The 21,345-nt window shown below is 42.0% G+C and overlaps 1 protein-coding gene across 3 annotated transcripts in view; it reads right to left on the minus strand.

Moving 5' to 3' along the window:
* Positions 1-16,899, minus strand: part of GRIN2A (glutamate ionotropic receptor NMDA type subunit 2A) — a 161,311-nt gene extending 144,412 nt beyond the window's left edge. For all 3 annotated transcript variants that reach the window (XM_064390750.1, XM_064390749.1, XM_064390748.1), the window contains exons 1-3: positions 16,121-16,899; positions 15,117-15,342; positions 13,271-13,693 (exon numbers count right to left, since the gene is read on the minus strand). In XM_064390750.1, coding sequence (XP_064246820.1) covers positions 13,271-13,675 — 405 coding nt within the window. In that variant the 5' untranslated portion in view covers positions 13,676-13,693; positions 15,117-15,342; positions 16,121-16,899. The remainder of the gene's footprint in view (positions 1-13,270; positions 13,694-15,116; positions 15,343-16,120) is intronic.
* Positions 16,900-21,345: the final 4,446 nt, after the last annotated feature.

Here is a 21,345-nt window from a genome sequence, read left to right on the forward strand (position 1 = left end):
AGGAAGACCACAGAAATAAAGACAATAATTTATATTGACCTTAATATGAAGCAGATTCTCACAAACACTGGCAGTTTTAACTACTTTGTTTGTTACTGCCCTCAAAAACATGACATATACATTAAATATAAAATATGCAACCCATATCTATCTACCTGTATTGGGCAGGGATTGACTTTATTTTCAGAAAACTGAGAGATTACACAAGTCAACATAGGAAATTTTAAAAATTAAGAAGGGAGGCTACCACTCTCCCAGGAACCATTTCACTTGAAGCCTCTTCATCATTTGATTAAAGCCTGCACAAATCTAAAATATTACAAATAGTCTTCATTTGCTGCTGCTGCAAGTCTTCAGCCTTGTCTATAGACAATTTACATCAAGGCTGAATTTTATGGTTGTTTTCTTGTTGGAGTTACATGAGAGATCACTTCAAGACCCAGAACACCAGCAATCCCCCTGAGCCTCCAAATGCCACGTCTGTGCACTTGTGTAACACATCACACTGTGCAGTCACCACGGGAGGCAGAAGCAAAGTGGCAGCAAAACTCTCAGTTACAAATATTTAAGGTCTATAGTAAGAGAATAATAGAGGGAAATATTCAGTTGCATTCTCCATGTCAAGATAGCCAGAGGTTTCAAGCAGTTGCATAAGCATATTTCTGTAATCTTTGTTGCTCCCAAGCTGGAAGCTTTTACTCAGGCAACGCTCTTTGAAGTTACTTTGGGAACTGGCTCTCTGCAGATGGAAAAAACAAATGATTAAACCAGCTCAATAGGGAGCCAAGATTACTGTACATACTTGATTTAAAAAGAAACTAAGGGAAGGAGAATTTTTTTTATACAAACTAGAATGCTTGTTAAGAAGGAAAATATTCCACCATCTGAGCTGAATTAGAAAAGCTACCAGAGTTTTTAACTCGGTGGAATATGCAAATGAAACCTCAAAATGACCCAGTAAGGCAGAAACCTAGCTATCAAAATGAAGTTTAAATAAGTTAGTTAATAATAATCAGGCTTAACTCAAATTAAACCAAGCAGCTTGTCAACAGGGCATTTCACTGGCAACCCAGTGTATCATGAGAGAGAAAACCAGCTCTTAACAAACCAAATCATTCCTTTAGCTAGAGACTGCTCTTCTAAGCAGAAAATGCTTTAAGTCTATTGCATGCTTGGCCTTTCTATCTCATATTACAAAATATTACAAGACTATGTCTGCATCTTTGTGGCTGTAACATAAAGAACATATTAAGCCCTTCATTAGAAAGGGAAAAAACGCTTCATTATCTCTTTACATGGCAGCATTGAAATCTTCAGGAAAAGCAATTAAATAAGCATTAAAGGACTAATTATTTAAAGCATTTGCTTACTTTGCACTTGCTCTTCATCCTTTACTTCCCAATGAAATCGATCACACCAAAGTCAGGATCCCACAGCAGGATTTTTGCTTTCCATGTGGACTTGTATTTCTTTTCCTCATGGCAGTTGGTTCCTCAGCTTTCAGAAATGCCTTTGCTGACCCAGAGAGCTTTCTTCTGCATAACTTATTTAAAACTAAGATTTTGCATGCCTATAACCTACTTTGTACAGTTAAAAAAATGCAGTAGAGTGTTGAAAATGTGCAAGTTCATTCTTATTTTAGCTGAAGTTTTCCACTGCTTTCAGGCAGTGCCCACTGAGGGCCCCACTGCAGATTAACAAATCAATAGGGCCGACACTGGAATAAGGATTGCTGAGGTGGGCTGTTACACTTTATTATTGCCTGAAATCTCTCCCTATTTTAAGATCTCTGCCTCATACTGTAAAAAAAGTTAAATCAAAAACCTGCTTCTCTTAAGCCAGGAGTCATCCCATACCAGGAAGGAGCCAGAAAAAATAACAATTCAAACAAGCACCCTAAAGATTGGTAAGGCTTTCAATAACTAGTAAAGACACACATACTGCAGGTGACAGCTGGGACCACAAACTTCCAACACATTCAGTTAAATTTTTATTCAGAGATCATGTGATGTGTTTTTATGAGAAATTGGGAATCTCATTAAAACATCTGTATATAGTGAGTGTATATAGTGAAAATATCTGAATATAGTGAGAAGATAATGAGCAAGAGTTCAGGATATTATAACATGATTTTTTTATTATTATTTGCACCTGTCCTAAGTCATCTATTTACTGCAATTTTTTTTCACTGATCATTGGAAATATTTCAGCTACTTTTATACTATCAAATAGTGATGGATAGTAAAGAGCAACAGCAGGAAGCCTGAGAAAGGTTAGAAAAGGTGTGACATTATTTTTGCAGTTGTTAAGACTAGTAAAAATGACAGGATATCTGGAAATGGCTATGAAGATAATTTCTGTCTTTATCTAACCCAAAGTGTGGAGGGGATCATGTCATTTGTATTTTCCCCTCCACAAGTGAGCTCACCCCCCAAAGAGCCAAGGCTGTCCTTGCCTGGCTCTTCCCTGAGCTCTGTTCTCTGCAGACACTGCTCATTTTCAGCCTCATGATCCAACCAGATGTTAGACAACATCAGGATTTGTGTCATTCAGGATCCAGAATTTGTTCAGTACATGTAATAACAGTTTAGGTACTAAGTGCCAGTGAACCTGAGCCTCAGAATGGTATTTCTAAAGTAACAACAACACATTCACACAGAGGGCAGACTGCAAAATTAGCAATCACCTGAGACAGTGGGAAAAAATTTGCTTTCATATTTTTTCCAGTCAGTCTGTCCTCCCCAAAAGTATTCTAAAGGCCCTAATGGGAGATGCAAAATTCAGAATTAAATTATAAAAGGGAATTGTGAATATATTTTGAGACTCCAGTTCCTCAAAAATGCAAGGTACTAGGCACTCCCACAAAGCACCTGAACAGAGTCAAATAGATCCATAGAAAAAAGTACTTATATTACAAATCAGAAAATTACTGAACACTCTTTCCATTTTTATAGAAATGAAACTTTCACAGAACAGCATCAGTAGCCAGCCAAGCTCACAGCAAAACAAGGGGAGGATTTTATTTCAGGAAAGCCTGTAACAGACTCCCTGCTTCAGAGGTTATACTAAAGGAAAAAAACAAGAGCAGTAGGGAAATTTTAAATTGCATGAGAATGGATACAAGTAGACACAATACATAATTTCCAGATGGTTAACTCCAGCCCAGAGCCCCCACACTGCAACAGGAAAAGAAAGAACCTCCCTGTACAAGTATGTAAAGTAGACAATGAATGCAGAAGGAATGACTTAGGACTGAAAAGGATTGCCCAAAAACCCAAGGTCAGGAACCCTGAAAAGACAGAGATGGAAACTGTTCAGAATTGTGAGCAATTCTGGTTTTCTCATACTGTTTTTTCACAAAAGATCACTTCCATAAGTAATTTTTATTTCTGTTTTATCACCACCTCGGTTCCCCACCAACACTGTCCTAGCTCACCTGCCTCAGTTTATTCTCCTTTCCTCTATTTCCTGCTTGTAAATAGGAAGATGTTTGGCTTAAATTCATAGTTTTTACTTCGTTCTTGGGACCCCTGAGAATTTTCATTTGCTCCAATTAAGATGATTTTAGCAACTGGCCTCTGTGCTCTGTGTACACTGAGAGTCCCAGTATTCCTAAAATTCAGGGATAAAATTCAGAATTTTAAGCAGAGAGATGTATTCCCTCCTACCCACCTTTGCTTCTGCTAGAAGTAAATTAAGGCAATAAATGAAAAAAAAAAAAAAAAGCCATCCTAAATAGCATGACAGTCAAGTATGAAGTGGAATGGCAAATGGATGGGGTGAAGCTGAAGGCTCCAGCAGAGGAGGGGGTTTGGAAGCAGCTCTTGGGAGAAGGAGGTTGGCAGACAATGGATTGGGTTAAGGAAAATCCAGTCTAAGAGCAAGTGAAGAAAGCAATTATTTCTTTTTACAGCTTCTGTACCAGTTTGCTGTTACAAAGTTATGGGACAGAGCTTAAAGTTTCACATGCTAAGCAGCTGAGCCATGCACATCTTTCTCTGGAACCCAGATTCCACAAAAGGAAACGTCAGCCTTTTTGCAGATAACAGTGGTTAAATGCAGATAAAGGAGAGAGGAGGGGATGGCAAACAGATCAAAACAAAATAAAGGACAGGGTTAGCTTGTTTCCTACAAAAATAATATGACTGCTGAAAATAAACCAGGCCATCCTAGTTGGTACTTGACTAGAATACAGACACATTATTCATAAATCTGGCATTTGTTTTCTTATGATGGATTCACAAGCCTTATCTCATCCCAATTAGGTACTTCATATAGCTCTGATGCCTATATCAACACAATTTACTCAGAACTCCTAATTAGCCTCACACACAAAAAATAACATGCAATTTGTCTGGTAATTATATGTTTCTGTAACTCCTAAAAGCAACTTCTAACTTAGAAGAGATTACCTTAATTCTATTTTCTGTCATACCTAATTGTGTTGCAAATTTTGTCGAGCTGAAAGGTGGCTATAAAATCCCTGCTCTTTCTTCTTTCATAGTAGTTCTACATACACAGTGTGTTTCCACTAGACACAAAATCAATGCAGTGAAAACAAAGCAGTTCTATTGCTAATTTAGTCACGTGGAAAGGCAAACTGCTCAGCACAAACAGGCAAAACTTTCCATCAATAAAGTTACAGAAATCTTGAACCAAAAGTTAGAACACTAAAAACAAACCATCACTGTCAAGACAAGGAAGAAAGGAAAAAAAAAAGAAAAAAAAAAGGAGAAGATAAGCAGCTTTCCACTCAGCAATCCTTTGAATGAAACATGTTTATAGAAATATCTTGCTGCAATGTGCACAAAAGGCAGGTTATAAATAGCCACAAACACTGAGCAGAGGCCATGGAGCAAGACCAGCAGTGGTGCTCTCAGTCATGCTGCAGCAAGGAACTTGTGACAAGGAAATGGTTCAGCCCATCTTCATTAAAAGCCTAAAAGGAAATTACTTTCCCAAATCTATGATGGAGACAGGAAGCCCAAAATACTGACTGAGGAGTCGTGGTAATGAAGCACCTCTCCAAGAAAGCTTACTCAAAACCAAAATCAAGGGATGCACAAAGTTGAGAGATATATGGTCTTGATCTGAAAAAAAAATCTCCTTTATCCAAGATACCCTAAAATGGCTGGATGTGATCCTACTGGGAATCCCACTACCATTAGCCAATGCAGCACACCAAAGCACCACCACCTGCAGGCTCCATCTCAAGGAGTAGGTAAATCATTGAAAAATATTAAAAGCATGAAGATTACCACCTGTTTTTCTCTCACCCTTCCTTCACCTTCAGCAAGGGAATCTAGGAGAAAGCAGGGAGAAGAGCCTGCATGTACACCAAAAACACAGGCCTGGATTTCTCAGGTCTGATCACACCCAAATATGAAACAAAATATGTCCAAAAAGATGTCTTTCTTTCAAAAGAAATGGAGATTGATTTGGAGCTGTATGCAGAATATTACAATGTTTTACTCAAATCTCATCCAGAACCCTTTAATGTGTTTCACAGTGTGTTACAGCCAGAAGGAAGTGTAGCTCTGTTTTGAATGTGTCCAAAACATGTAAATATGCTAAGCAAGACTGACCAATGTACAAGCAAAGGGAGTTACTGCCACGCTCTAGAAGTTAATGGCCAGTCTGACCTCAGATATGTTGCTGGATCTCCTAAATTTAGTTCAGTCTCTGTAGCTGTCGAAGAGAACAGAAAAGAAATGGATTATACAAGCCATCTACATATGTACATTCATGAATTATTTCTTTAATCCACAAGTGAAGCTGAAAGAATCAGTATGCAAATAAAATCTTAGTCACAAATTTGGACTAGACATGGTTCCTCTTTCAAGAGGTTTAAATCATTCACAAAGGTTGATCAGGGAACCCCATTTACCCCTCAGCCCAGAAGCCCAGAAAGGACAAACCTTTCTCCAGAGGAATTTTGCTCTTCCCCAAATAAGAGACAACTCGTACACCTGGAACCTCCTCCTCCCTTCAAATACTGAGGATTTTTGATCACTTAAGCTTCATGTATGTGGAAAAAACTGCTGTAGGGAAAGGAGATAATGTTAACTGCTATTAAACTTACAGCAGCTGGGCACCAACCCCATCACCAACTTGGAATATCACATTTACATATCAGCAAAACTCATTTTCCTGCTGGTTGTTCAGTTCTTATACCACAGTTTTGCAACTTCAATTTCTTTCCAAGACATTCCCCCTTCTAACTAAGCACTCTTATTTCCAGTTCTGGTTTCACAGAGCTGTGAGTTTCACCTTTTCTCTGACCCAGACTATCAAGTCTCAGGACAGAGGAAGATACATCCTGCATTTCCCAAAGGGCACAAAATGTTTTCCTTGAAAGAGTGGGGAGACAGAGCATAATCCTGAGCAGCACTGTTCCTGCAGGGCCATGAGAGCCTGGCTGGGTGTCCCCCTGGAGAAGCCAGAGGGGTCTGGGCTGAGACACTGAACACGCTGCAGAACTGCAGCTCTGCACTCAGGGCATTGAACCACGTGCAGTTTTACAAACTCTGCCTCCAGCTCAGGCACCTCAATTGCAAGCACGGGGGTTTTCTCCTAAGGACATTAAGTCTAAATCTAATATAAATAGCCAATGATGCTGCTGCAGCTTTATGTATTTATTCCAGTGAAGTACAGAAGAAAATATCTCAAGGATTTAAACAAACAATATGGTGACAGATGGTGTGGAGACAATCCAGGCTGGGCTCTCTCAGTAAAATCCACACAACTTCATAGCTCTGGGGAAGAGTAGAGGCAAAGGAGGAAGGAGGAGGGAAGAGGGGAAGGGAAAGAGTACACACAAACCAAATGACCAGAGATTTGTAAAAATTAAACGCTACTGTCTGCAAATTCTTTCTGTGCATCTATACAAAGCCCTTTGTACCATCACCATGTAGGCAGATCTATCCCAGCGTCTTCCAAGCAAAATAAAAAAAAATTATAGAGAAATTCTTCAAATTAAATTGTTAGTTCAAATAAGTGACAAAACACACTAATGAACTGTCTATTCAAGTAATCTAATCATCCTCAAAAATAATTAATAGATGAAACACCAAAAAATGTGTTTGACATTATATCAAAGCCCTTCTGTTCTGTACACTGCACAATTTTAGACTTTCAGGTATATTCTCTGGATAATTTTAATTGCTAGAATCTTGCTATGTATTTTGTAATGGCCTATAATTATTTTATAGCTTAAAAGGAATAATTTTTAATTTTTTATTTGAGAATATTCTTGGGAAAAAAATTCCAAAGATGCCACCGGGAGTTTCTGCAAGGTGAAAATCATGCTGAAGGTCTTGTGTCCTACTTTCACAGCCCAGGAGTCTGCTGTGTTGTAATTACCCACAGGCAGGCAATAGTTTGGAGAGATTGCATGGGTGATCTACAACAGGGACTTGGTAGCAGTTTTAAGATGTTGCTGCTCAAAACAAAGACACTTAAAGATTTCTATTTTCAAGGTAAAACTGTGAGAACAGTCTGAAGAGAAAGAAAACAGTACCTCTGAGATGAAAATATATAGCTTACTGCAAAGGACTAAAGTGAAGCCAAACACTCCTCTCCTCAATGAGTGGTGTGTGGAAACAACCCTGCACCCTCAGCTCAGCTGCAGCTATAAATTTGAGCAAACTAAAATATCAGGAATTTACCCACACCTAAACTGCCTTCCTCCTACTCTGGAAAATTAAACTAAATATCCCTCCCTTGAGCTCCATGAGAGTCTACTCTTGCAGTATTCCAGAAATTCGTCCATGTTTTCCTTCACTGAATTAAGAGGGATAAACTTATATGGACAAGAGAATGAGGAATAATACAATCACTTCTAAGAAAATATATTGCTAGGAAAACCCTTTAGAAAAAGGAGTGGGAGAAAGTGGGAGAGCAAGAAAGCAAAGCTCACATCATTAATATAATGCTCCTCTGAGTTCCAAGACCCAGATGACAGCAGCAAACACTCCCAGCCATGCCAGCACAGGAACAGCAATGTCTAAACCAGCAGGCTGTATCCCAACCACCTCACCCTGGCACAGCACTGCCTCCTGAGGAGGAAAAACACAGGATATTATATGCACTCACTTCATTCTCCTCAGCAGGGCAAATCTCAGGCACGTTTTTGAACATTTAGCACCACTGATTACAGAATGTGTGTGTAAAAGGTACCACCACAGATTACATTCTAGGTCTAAAATCTTGTGGATGTGCAAGACTTTCTTAAAAGTACATATGGCTTTATGGATAAGTAAACACAGATTTGCAAGGAGGTCAGTGCTACATTTCTACTACAGCTCAAAATAAAAATTAGAATACCTGAAGGTTATTCTTCCCATAGGAACCTTCATACAGCTAGAAAGGAAGAAAATCAAATTCAATTGCTTCTTAAGATGAGTCAGAAGCTGGAAATATTGTGTGCAACAGACTATGTAGTAGTGCAAGCTACTATGTCTAGACCTGAAACAGCAGTTATATGAATACTGCTATTTTTGCACTAAAGTATTTATTAACCTGTTGTTTAATCTTCCAAACAGTAACAAAACCAACGTGAGTATCATGCTCAGACATATAGTGCCATACACATCAGCCATCAGTAAGGGGGGGGGAATGAAAAGTTGCTATTATAGCAAATGTTAAATTTACAGTTTTCTACAATGAAATACAGAACTGCTTTTACAAGCCAACTAAACAGGCTGGACAGAAATCTACATATGCATAGGGCAGACATATGAATTAATGAGCACATTCCATGTAGTATGACCTCCAGAAAAGATTCTAAAATAAAAAAACAATTCAACACCCCCCTGCCACCCATCAAACAATGCTGAAAGCATTAGGAGTTGAAGCACACTTGCACATAGTACAAAAGTTAGATGTGGCGTTTGAACCTTTTTGATCCTTTAGAGAATCCCTGCACCATGGAGACATTGGGCAAAGAAGCTGGAGGATGTGTGGAGGAACTTTAACATCTAAGTCACATACAGATAAGGGAGCATGAATGCTCCTGAACCAGGAGTCTGGGTGGGCTCTGATCACAGCTGCTTAGAGCTCTGGTTTGCAAAGTGCAGCACAGTTTTTGCCTCTCAAACAAGCTAAAACAAGCAATTCCAGCTATACCTATAGAGAGCTAAAAATGACAAGTAATGCAAACATCTGCAACTATTTCACTAAAGTACCTAAAAAATCACCACCAAAAGAATGAAAGATTTCAAAGCAGAGCTTCCCTCAGTGCCTATGAGCAATTAGATGCCCTATTGCTGAAGTGTCCCGGCAGTGCCAGGGCACGGGCCATGGGCTGGGCTGGGCTGAGCCAGCAGTGCTCCCTCTCGGCCGCGCACCGAGCCGGGCTGCGCCAGCGGCAGCTGCTCCGGGCAGGGACCGCTCCCCTCGCAGCACCCACCAGGCCCCATCTGCAGTCCCTGTCCTATTTGGGGTCTCCCCATACAACACAGCAATGCATGCAAGGAAGTCCAAAGGACTGCAAGTGTAAGGGCTGAAGGAACCTTTTCCCCAGGAAAGCGACAGGTAAGGAGCGCTGCAATTGCAGCCTCCAACGGCACTGAGACAGAGTTGGATTCACAGCAAAAGAACAAAAGCCTGGGGTATCAAGGGAAACTCTAATGAGATAAAAGGAAAATATTTGCATGGTGAGAGAGGTTAATTACTGAAACAGATTGCCCAGAGAGGCTGTGGTATCTAGTTCAGGGAGATATTCAAGACTTGACTGGATGATCTGATTTTGATATTAGCTCATCAGGAGCAAGCGCTGGGTTAGACAACCTCCAGCAGCCCTGTCTGACCTCCAGGGCTCTCATAGAATCATTGTGCAATAATATCTAGCACTTAGCTTTTGGAAAAGCAGTTAGTTATTTTGCATATCATTTCCAGATCTGTTTCAAGAAGAGTCACTTTGTGATAGCCCTTCTGGAAAATTACCCTCACCCTTAGCACTTCTTGACTATGTTGTAACTGTGAGTGCTTCCACAACAATAAAATGCCTCAAATTATGTCTTTCAGAAAGACTTGTAGAAAGATTTAGGTTTGCAATAGGCAAAAGCAGTATGGTTCAAAGACACTAAATATTTCTGGATGTATTTACAATACGTAGGGATAATTTTCCCACATGTGAAGAACTAAGTCTTTTAGCATTGACACAGAACTAACCATGATGTTCTGTTTTTTTTAAAAAAAGTACCACAAATAGTACCATTATAATCATAGCATGTGGTGAAACAAAGGTAACTATGTTTGAAACCAAATGCTCAAGTCAGAAAACAGTTCCTAAGCAATGTTTGTGTTGAGATGTCTCAAATGTCAAGAGATACAAGATGAATAAACAGCCAGCCTGTTTTCAGCATCCTCCAAGGGCTGCTGATGCACAGGAGGCTGGCACAGATGCCCCAGACAATTCTCATCCTGTTTCAGCAGACTATCCCACATCTGAATATGTTTGAAGTGCGTGGCAGAACTGGGGACCAAAGCCAAGGAGCAATTCATTGTCAGGAGAGCTTCTGCCAAGAGCAGGTGATAAAATCAGCTGGAGCAGAGCACGTGGCACTGCCCAAAGGGTATCTCTGCAGCACAGTCAGGATCAGGTAAGTGCCATAAACCCCCAGGGGTCCCATTGGTTTGTTGGTAGTGTATGGACAGCTGATGTCAGGTGAAAATAGATCAGCAAGGTTCAGAAAACATTCCGGTTTGGTTGGCTTCACATGCCTATTTTCCATGTCTGAATCATGCAAAATCTCTCCTCAGATGGTGCAGGCAAACTCTGAGCAAACCAAAGATTAGCTGGGCTGGCAAAGGAGGCAGTCTAGACAACACACCACTCACCCCAGATGTTCAGACAGGGACACAGTGCTTCAAAAGCTGTATGTCCTGCATTAATCACTGCAAACTCCAAATGTGGCCATACCTCATTCTTAGAAATATAAAATAACTCTTTTTTTTTACATCTGGGTCCTCAGTCAAGATTCACATTGACATAATATTTATTAGCCATAGAGAATTTGGTAGCTTATCCCCTCTGAGTCATTCTGTGAAGTCCTCAGCACTATAAGCATTATAAATGAGCTCCCATTCCCTCAGTTGAGTTGAGTGCAGCATCACATAACCACCTGGCACAGCACTTATACAATAAGGACATAAATGGCTTTATTAGAATGCCAGAGCACAACATCCACAAGCAGGAGTGGGACCAGGCACCTTCTCCATAGCCAGGCATCTCAATGCATGAGACAAAGCAGGAGACTTAAAATAATCTTCACAAGTCAGCCAACACCTATGTGTGCCAGCTAAAATCCTGACAGTGACTTGAAAGATTTCATGTTTCCAATCCTTCTCCCTCAGATTTCATCTCCCCGCCTTTATGACAGCACTGTGAATTTCAACTTCATCTCCATGGAATTCATTCCTAAATGAATGGTTAATTGAGTGACACCTGCAAGTCTCATTACTGAGATGTTCCAAACCCCACTGCAAGACACTGCACATTGCAAAGGTCAGGCTGAAAATTAAGGCAATATTAGTTACATGAACAAACAGTTCCTTCAGCCAATTCAAGCTACTGAAGGCTGCTCTGTTAGATTGTTTTAACACACAAAAGACAATTTTGATTTCCCAAATGGAAATTATAGAAGCTAAATTTCAGCAGGAAAGTTTGCTAATAAAACTTTGATAACTGCTAAAAGAAAAGACAGTGATACAATAATGATAATATTAGCATACAGTGAAAACAGTAGTAATTTACTGAGACAAAAAATAAAATAGACTGTTTCATTTTCTAGAGGCTCTTACATAAAAGTAAAAATAGATCTGTATCAGTAACATCCAGCATCTGCTACCAAGAGTGAAGATGATTCTGTAAGAATTTCTTCCAGTGTTTCATCACTTAGCCCTGGCTCAGATCAAGTGTTCTTACACTGGCAGACACAGTTAAGTGAAATATGTATCAAATAGAAGCATTAAATACATATAAACCCAGCTTTAAAAGACAAGTAAATCTGCACTGTAATTTAAAAGCACATGAAATAACTGCCTCTGTAGTTTGGTCACTGCAATTGCATTTAAGATAGCAGCATTGACTGTAATGATCTTTCTGTATCAATCAAGATATCAATGTCATCTCTGCTATAATTCGGTATTTATTGTCCTCCCCTTGTATGACAAGTTCTAAAGGAAGATTTTTCAAAATACCAAGAGAAACAGACCTCCTATCCCGGTGGGGAAAAAGTCTATTCCAGAGGTAAAAAGTTTCCAAAGTTCAAAGCTGATTCCTCAATCATAATTAACCCTGCTTCTTTCTCCCACTTACTTCACAAAATAATATATCTGGACCACTTCCTTTTCAGATGAATTCAGGGAGCCCTTTACTATTCAAAAGTCACTCATAAGAAAAAACAATAATAAATGAATAAGGAACCCTAAAGTACAGAAATAGCAGGAAATAATTTACAATTCACATTAAAGATCCTCAAGTGCTGGCAAACCAGTGACTCCCACTCCTGCACTCTCTGAGCTCTCCTCTCTCACACCTCAGAGGGAGCTCCTGTGACTTGCAGGCGAGGCAGAGTCCCCAGCAGAGCTGAGCCCTGCACTAAGTGCCTGTCTCACAACAGATTACATAAAAATATGTTTCCCAACAAGACCATTTATCATTATCTCCAGATTTCAGACATTACTGGATTTTCACGAACTACAGTAGCAAAGTAGAACTATCCAGTTAGCAAAAATCTCATTCAATAAATTCTTGGAATGCAATGGTTCAAGTGTGTATGACTACTTAATTCAGACACTGTAGTGGATCACTAGAGTCTGCATTATTATTGTCCTATTATTACTGTTGCACCCAGATACATTCAGGTCTTGCTATTTCTCATAAGCACCACACAACATCTGCTTATATTTTTACATCTTACCCTCAAAATCATTTTATGAACCTACTATTAGAGGCTGTTTTTACATGTATGGATCATATTAGCTATTAAAGTTTTTTAACTGACCATCATTCCATGTACTGGAGAGTAATATCTCATTAGGGCTGCTTTTATAGTGTTAGAAAGTTGAGTTTCAGGCACGAATCCCAGACTATTTCTGAATATTTCATGAGCCATCAACAAAGACACCATCATGCATACTTTTTTCTTTAAGTACAGAGACAATTAAGAGCATCTTTTTCCACTGCATGTAGAAATTATTCATGATAGAGACCAATACAATGAAGTACATCAGAACAGCAAGATCTCTTAATAAATTTGCCTACCTTATCTGCCATTATCATGGAGGCCCCGCCATGAATTCCAAGAATTGGAATAGAAGTCTGAGATGAAATAAAATCCAAAATCTGAGCTACTGCCTCCTGATCTGTGTCATCTCCAAAAACCACTCCATGGATCTTGGTGCCTGACATCAAGTCACAAACATGTGTTATGATGCTCTTAGGATCAGTCTGGTTCACAAGAAGAGTCACTACATTGATATCAACAGTCAGGTCTGCTGACATTTCCCTGGTCCAGAGAGCTCTGATATCTCTCTCTGTTATGTATTTGGTCCTTCCCAGAATCACTGCAATGTTCAGGATGGGATAATTTTTCTCTGCTCCACGAACAAGATCCAAAGGTGCCAGAAGAGCTTGGAGTACCAGGAGAGCACAGCCAATTTTCCTCATCTTTGCCAGCTTTATCCCCTGTAAAAGCGATCACAATGTATAAGAAGAACATAGAGAAAAATATATATACTGCATATCTTCAAAGAAGGTTTTAAACAGAAAGCTTCTGGGCATAATGCAAACTTTAGCAGCTTTTTATAATGCATCCTTCAACTTAGTTCCAAGTCAAGCCTCTTATATCTTATCAAAAACTCAGCTTGATGACAGTATTACATCTGGCCTTCCATGAGCAAGGCAAAAACTGCAGCAGAAGTTCAGAGAAAAGACCCATTAACATTCTTCCTGGATAGCCAACAAAATTAAAATGACTGATATCATTTAAAAAAAGACATTATCATCCTTCTCTTTAACCTTGCAGTGCTAAAATAGGTAAAAGAAATCTTTTTCCATCCTGAATATTTTCCTTCATCCTGGACATCTATTTAAACTTTAGTCACGGTCTATCAGAGAGAGGTATTTTAGCCCCAAATGAGAGAAGTGAGTCAGAGGTCTGCTGGAAAGCCCAGTCCACACACTCCATAAATCTCACAGCATCCCAAACCCATGCTGGTTTATTCCTGAAGATCCCTCCTAGGCAGCCGCTGCTTAAGGAATCCTACAGCATTTCTGGAACAGATTCAAAATATTCTATCTTAATTCTTTCTGTCCTCTCAAGCAGCATTCAGAACTTGAGCATCCCAGAACTGCTGATCTCGGACACAAAGTTGTCCCTAGTGTTGAAGGGGAGGGTGCTCCATAAATGAGCATCGCTGCATTGGTTACCTCATGTCTTCACTGAATCTCTGTAGGGGGCTGAATACAGACGGAGTAGGAGGGGGAGAGAGATGAGCACAGAAGGGATCTGAACTATCTGAAGGAGGGAGAAGGAGAGCAGGTCTGACTCTGCAAGATCTCCCCGTGTTTCTGTGCCCCGGGGGATTTCCACCCCCATAACTGGCTCTCTGCTAGCTGCAAGAAGGGAGTCCCTGTGCCACATAAAGCCAAGCTTGTTGCAGAGCGTCACGCAGAACACACAAGCGGGGCTGGCCAATCACGGCGGCATTTTTCAGATCTCCCCTCTCATCCTGCCATCCCTATCTCCATCCTCAGTCACTGCCGCTGAAACACACAGCCAGACACGGCCTTGCAGCAGCATCACCCCCTCCCTTCGGGGCGCACACGGAGACGAGCGCTCGACAGAGCGCTGAACTGCACATCAGTGCCGCCTGCTCCACTGCGGGCCGGCCGAGCGCCGCCACACCAGCGCGGTGCAACAGCACAACCGAACTGCCCCGGCTTCCCCCCGAGCCCGAGGAAGGCTCAGGACCCCCGAGCCCCCCTCTCCGATCCCCCCTCTCCGATCCCCCCTCTCCGATCCCCCCTCTCCGAGCCCGCTCCGCGCCCGGAGCGCGCGGCGGCCGCGGCGCGAGGGCGCCCCCGTGCGGGCGCGGGCCGCACGTACCCAGCGCCTCAGGAGACGGAGCGGCGGCGGCTGCCGGAGGTGCCGGTGCTGCTGTCGGTGTCGCTGCAGGACATGTCGCGACCGCGGGCATGTCGCGCCCCTCGCTGCCCGGGCTCAGGGGTGGGCTCCGCGCCGCTGGCCGCACGCGTGATCCCCGCCGCAGCCTGCGAGAGACATCGCATCCCGGGAGGGCAGCTACGTGGACAGGGAGACAGGCAAGGGGGGGCTGGACACGGGGGGGACGGGACGGGACAGCGGGGGGACGAGAGGAGACGGGAGAAGCCGTTAGTCAGATTGCAGATTTGACAGGGAAAAAAAATATACTTCGATCGCATGTGGTGTGTGAACGGAAATAAAGTGACTGCACTCAAAAGTTCCCCCCCTTCACTTAGATTTCAGCTCTTTCTAAAAGCAGCTCCCTGAGCCCTCAGCCGTCCGGGATACGTCCCTCATCTTATCCAGGTCAGGAAAATCCTGAGCTCCCAACTGCCCTTTTGCTTCCAAGTGAGATGGACGGGTTTGAGCGCTAAGGGAAGAGACATCCAACCTGGCAAGCGCAGCTAGAAGAAACTAATTAATATGAGCAAGGGCAGGAGTTTTCTTGGCAGGTTCAAAACAAGCATAACCTGGAGCACAGCTAAAGCGGTGTGGGATAAAGCTCTTTTCGCTCCTGAAACAGAACAGCTTCATTCCCAATTTACCATAAACAAACCCAGTGAGACCCTATAGCAGAGCCCGCCACGGAAAGCTCGATTGCTCTGGCTTTTTTTCATTCACAATTCCCAGTAAATATGCATGAACGCAGTTCTTCAAGCAACCCCAGCTCTATGTAGGACGCTGGCGCGCCAGGCAAAGCAGAGCAGCCGGCATCCCCTGACCGGCCCTCGGTGCCGGCGGAACACGGAGCGCGGCCCCGGCCGGCGGAACCGGCACCGGCACCGCCGGAGCCCCGCGCGGCGCCCGGGGCTGGGCGCGATCCGCGCTCCCCACCAGGCGATACTTACTGCATTCTCCCTCCACATAGTTCCAGTTTAAAGATCCTCAAAGTCATTTCAGTAGATTCCTTTGCAAACAACGAAGTGGAAAATAGGTCCCTTAACGCCTGGATTTCATCCTGCAACTTGTTCCCACCGCAGTAAATAGCAGCCCGGCAGCTCTTTATCGCTTGAAATCCCGCATGATCAAGTTTTAGCAGAGCCATTGCAACTGAGATTCGCTCTTTACTTTTGGCAGGAGGCATTTAAGCGTCTTCATCTTTTTTTTTTAATTTTTCCCTTTATTTTATTTTTTCTCTCTTCCCTTTTTTTTTAAATTGCGATATTGCCGCAGCAGCTCCCCAGGACGGCGGGCACGGAGCCCCCGCGCTGCTCTCGGCTCCTTGGCAGCGGCGGGGACTGGCGGCTCGGGCTCCGGGAGGTGCGGCGGGCTCCACCCGGGGCCGCCTGCGCGGCGCTGCGGGCTGAGCCCGGCCCGCTCCGCTCCGCCGCCCCCGGCACCGCCGCCCTTGCAGGGGCGCAGCTCGCGGCCGCCCTGTCACAGCCGGAGCAGCCGCGGATACTTTGAAGGCTTCTCCCCCACCGCACCCCCCCGCCCCGCTCTGCTTGCACAAGCAGCAGCGAGTGAGTCAGACGCAGGCAATCGGGGGAGGGGGTGTCAGATCTGGGGGAACGGCGAGAACACCGCGTTTGGGGCACAGGAGCGGCAAACTCCAGAGCTCTCCCCGCAGTAACATCCCCGGCGAAAGGTTGGTAGCCCGGGAAACCCCAGTGTTCTCCTTTCCCTTGATGGAGGGGCTGTCAAGCAGAAATCCCTGCCGTGGGGCTCAGGGGAATGAATGTGGAGCAGCAGCTTACACACTAAAAGCAGCCCTAAAAGCTCCAGACAGCAGCCAAATATCACAAAAAAGCTCTGTAGAAGTTGGCTCCATCTGCGCATCCCTGCTGCTCCATCCTCCTTTCGACATCCCCCATTTCAAAGTCTGTTTTCCCATCTCCCATTCCCCTCTCACAGCCCCGGTGCCAGACCCACCTGGCCTTAGAGCAATTCTTGCCCCCCTGCCCACACCACAGCCCACCTAAACCTCCCTCCACCACACACTGCTGTGCCTTCTCCCTCACTCCACTCTCTCCTGCTTTTTCCTTTCCACCATCCTGCTCCAGCTGCCACAACTTATTTGGTTTAGCACAAACGAATGTGCCAGCTAAGTACCACAGAGGGATGGCCTCATCCCTGCTCCATCCTTTACAGCCATGTTCGTTCCCACACTGAATGCTTCAGAGTAAGGCAAAGTCACATGTTTTGACAGACGCCCCTCCTATGCCAGAGGAAACTTTTGGGTTCAAATAGGATAATGCCAAATGTTCACCCTCTGAAGTTTGCTTTTCACTACATTAAGACACAGGACACCAAGAATCTCTCCCAAAGACATTTAGCAACACATCAGCTTTACTACTCTTGACAGTTTCGTCATTGAATTCCCTGATAGGTCTATGCCTGGGTTTTTTCCTCCTTTGAAAGATCTCACCTCCTAACTTATTTAGGGATTACTTCCTCAGACATTACATTAGTCTTTCTAAGCAAAGCAATTAAGCAGCTTCAACTGCCTTTTTTTTTTTTAATGTTTGATGTTTTAATGCATCTCTGCATTTCACCCTGGATGAACATTTTCCCCCTGTAAATATTATAGCAATATTTGTCACGGTTACTGGAGATGAGGTTGTAGCTCCATCCTTGTGTGAGGGTTATTTCAGTGTTATCATTCAGGAGATTTACTGGAACAGCAGCAAAAACAGATTCAAAATCCTCAAATATAAGTGAAATTCACAATGGTGAAAAACTGCAGCTCTAACATTAGCCTATGTTTAAAATATAAAAGGGCTCATGGTGGTTTTGGGAAATACTTAGTATAAAATATATTTAGTGTGCAATACACTGAGCCTAATGGTGTGAAAGACCAATACAAGAAATACCATATTTTCTAACTTCAGAGCTATACCATTTTCATTAATCTAAACTTAGAAATAGTTTAGTGTTATTTCCAAATATTTTTCCTCAATTACTCTCATAAAATTTTGTGAAATATCACTATAAAAACAGTCCAAATTTACCAATTAGAATAGAACATATTAAAAGTTTGTGCAAACACAGTGGGATTAATTTTGGCAATACATACGCAGTCTTCCCAAAAACTTCACCAAATTCAAGCAGATTACTGCCTACAGAATTGAGTAAATGCTGCAATTTTAAGACTGCTGCTTTAATAGATATTCACACTCCATCTCTAGGTATGTTTGCAGTTTTAAATTAAAGAGCTGCAAACAGGATAAGTCGTCAATTTCACTCAGCAGAAACAAGAAAACAAAACCTGCATTTAAGTGTGGAAGGGAACACTTACTTCAAAAGCACTGAAACAAACACTAACACCCCTGCACGTGGGGCATTGAGCATCTTCATGGACAACACTTATTCTGGGAGGCAGGTGGATTCACCCCTAAATTATTGCTTTTTCCACATGGGCAGCTCTGCACTTTTCTAAAAGCAGCTACAACACAAGTTCAAGAAGTTTGGAATCATGCATTCTGAGGATATTTCCCACCTGAAGTTTCCCAACCAGGCCTGCCTCCTACATAAATGCATACTTAAAGGTCAGGAACTTTCTTCATACTCTATTCCCCTTAAAATAACATCAAATTACAAAAAGGTTTCCTCTTTCTGAACATGACCTGTTGCAGAGAGCAGTTGCCAACAGAAACAAGCAGCAAAATTACCAGGTACAAGCAATGATTCCAGGCAGGGTCTGATGGGCTGGCACCAGGCAGATTTCTGTCCCTGTCACTGACTCCTCAGTGAGTGACACTAACTTGCTCTCTCTTTGCTTTACTCTACCAGCTGAAAGATGCTCAACCTCAGAATGTTAGACAGCTAAATTAAACCTCCAGATTGCAGAAAACAACTCTAATTTTCCTCTTGCTTTTAGGAAGTGCAGTTAAGTAAGCTAAGTATAATCATGTTCTTTAAAAAAACAGAACTCTTCTCATAAAAGTACATCACAATTAGTTTAAAAAAATACTATATTAGAGCTCCTATTATTGCCCCTCTACTATTAATAGAGGTAGTCTTTTTTGTAATCTTCTTTGCAAGAGTTTAAGACAATTTGAGAGATCTCAAACAAATGGCAGATTTCCTCAATCATCCTTTCTACATGAAGACTCCATTGTAACAACTTCCTAAATTTAATGAAACAAAATGGTAATGAGGTTTTACAAGCTAGGTTAAGGGAGAGAAGCTCACTTGGAATTCTTTCCAAACTTAAAAACGTTTTAATTCCAGCAGTAAGCTAATTTTACATTTAGTTACTATTGGCGTAACTACTAACAATTTATTAATATGTTTTTTATCTTTCACAAATAGCTGAATTTCACCTACCCTGACAAATGTGTCCAACAGGTGTTCAAATGTCACATTGATGATGTGATGTTCAAAAGTCACATTGATGCAAAGTCATTTTTCAGTTCCACACAGGATCAGCTCTGAAATGGAACCACTCGACTCAACAAAAATTTAACACAGAGCAAACAAGGATACAGTAACATAAATTTACTCTTGAGAGGCTGCAAAGTTATTTACATGCTAAATGAAATCAAAGTAAAAATGGGAAAGAACTCAATTGTTTTCAAACTTGCTAAAACATTTTGTCACAGATGGCCCTCTTATTGAAAACTGGCATAGCTCCTCATTTGGCAGTGCTCTTTCTTGCACAATTTACCAAGTCATGCATGAAATGATGGCCTTGAGCTACTCTCAGTTGTGCAAAGGACATGAGCTAGCTGCTGTGGAAAAAAAGAGGAGGCTACATCACTGAGTGGAGCTTGAGGCTGTTGCAGCACTTCAGCTTCTCTGGAAACAACCCCAGCAAGGAGGGTACCCCAGGGACTGCTCAGCCAGAACTGGTCCTCTCCACCTCACCTCTGCCTATCAGAGCTATTCAGGAATCACCAGGATTGTGTCTCTGCCTCTTTTGTAATCAATTTCCCATAGCAAATTTATCTTCAGATGTATTTCCAAACTCTTCTATGCAGCTCCCAAGAGGAATTCTTTTATATTCAAATCTGACTTGACGGGTCAAAATAGAATTTCATAATGAACTCTGTGTTTTTAATTAAGGCAGGTCTATTAACAAAGATCTGTGTCACAGCAATGCAGTCCTGTGCAGACCGTGTCAGCACCAATCCCATCACACACTGAACTGCACAAGGCCTGGGTTTCAGGGAACTCAATCAGCTAAATACTAGTTTAAGACTGCTTCTCTTCTTCCCAAGCTGTACTCCCCCATCAGAAATTGGGGAATACTAGTGTATTTTCTAATAAAATCTTCCTGGAACACCCAAGGAAACACCTGACCACTGCATGGCCAGAACAGCTTATTCATCAGTTTACTGCCTACAGCAGTAAAGGAACAGTCAAAAATTTTCACTATTTCTTTAGGGCCAAAATATGATTTCCTAACCCTCACTGAATTTAGCAACTAAAGTGGAAAGCCTTTAAAAAACAGAATTTTTTTAAATACCATTTGAAACCTCCTCTTCAGTCACCCTAAGGCATACAAATTTGCCTGAGGTGTCTATTGTGGACAGCCTGATGAGCCTTCCAGACAAGCTGTTACTACCTTGTGTTAGTCCACCTAATGGATGCTCAGATTTTGGAAGTGTATCAGGACAGCAGCAGTTTTGCTCTTGCCCACATTTGAGATGGTCTTCCTTTATCTACCTTTATCAAGATTTTAGATATCTAAAAAGGCCCCTGTGTATATAGCTGATGTATATTTTCAGATTTTTACCAAAAATTGGTTGAAGTTAGAGATTACTATAATTTTGATCTTTTGATGAAACAATCCTCAAGTGGAAGGTATTCAAGGGGCTGGACAGACTTGTTCAGTTTGAAAATAATAATTAGAAAAATACCCTATGAATCTTTAAGACAGGCAAGCTACTTGTCTTTACCAATATTAGTACTACTTGTAAAACAAACTTTCATGGAATATTATGTTATTTTATATAAAATTTGTTTAAACATAAGAAATTACTACTTATGACTGATAAGAGCCAGCAGTGACCCCTCACACATTGTTCATTGGCAGAACTTGTTTGCTAAAAGAAAGTTGTACTGAGTGGGAAGCACCAAGATGCCTACACTGCATCTGCTTCTCAGTGCTTCACTAAGCAAATTCTTA

The sequence above is a fragment of the Passer domesticus genome, chromosome 15, assembly GCF_036417665.1.
Source record: "Passer domesticus isolate bPasDom1 chromosome 15, bPasDom1.hap1, whole genome shotgun sequence".
In the NCBI taxonomy this organism is placed as follows: Eukaryota; Metazoa; Chordata; class Aves; order Passeriformes; family Passeridae; genus Passer; species Passer domesticus.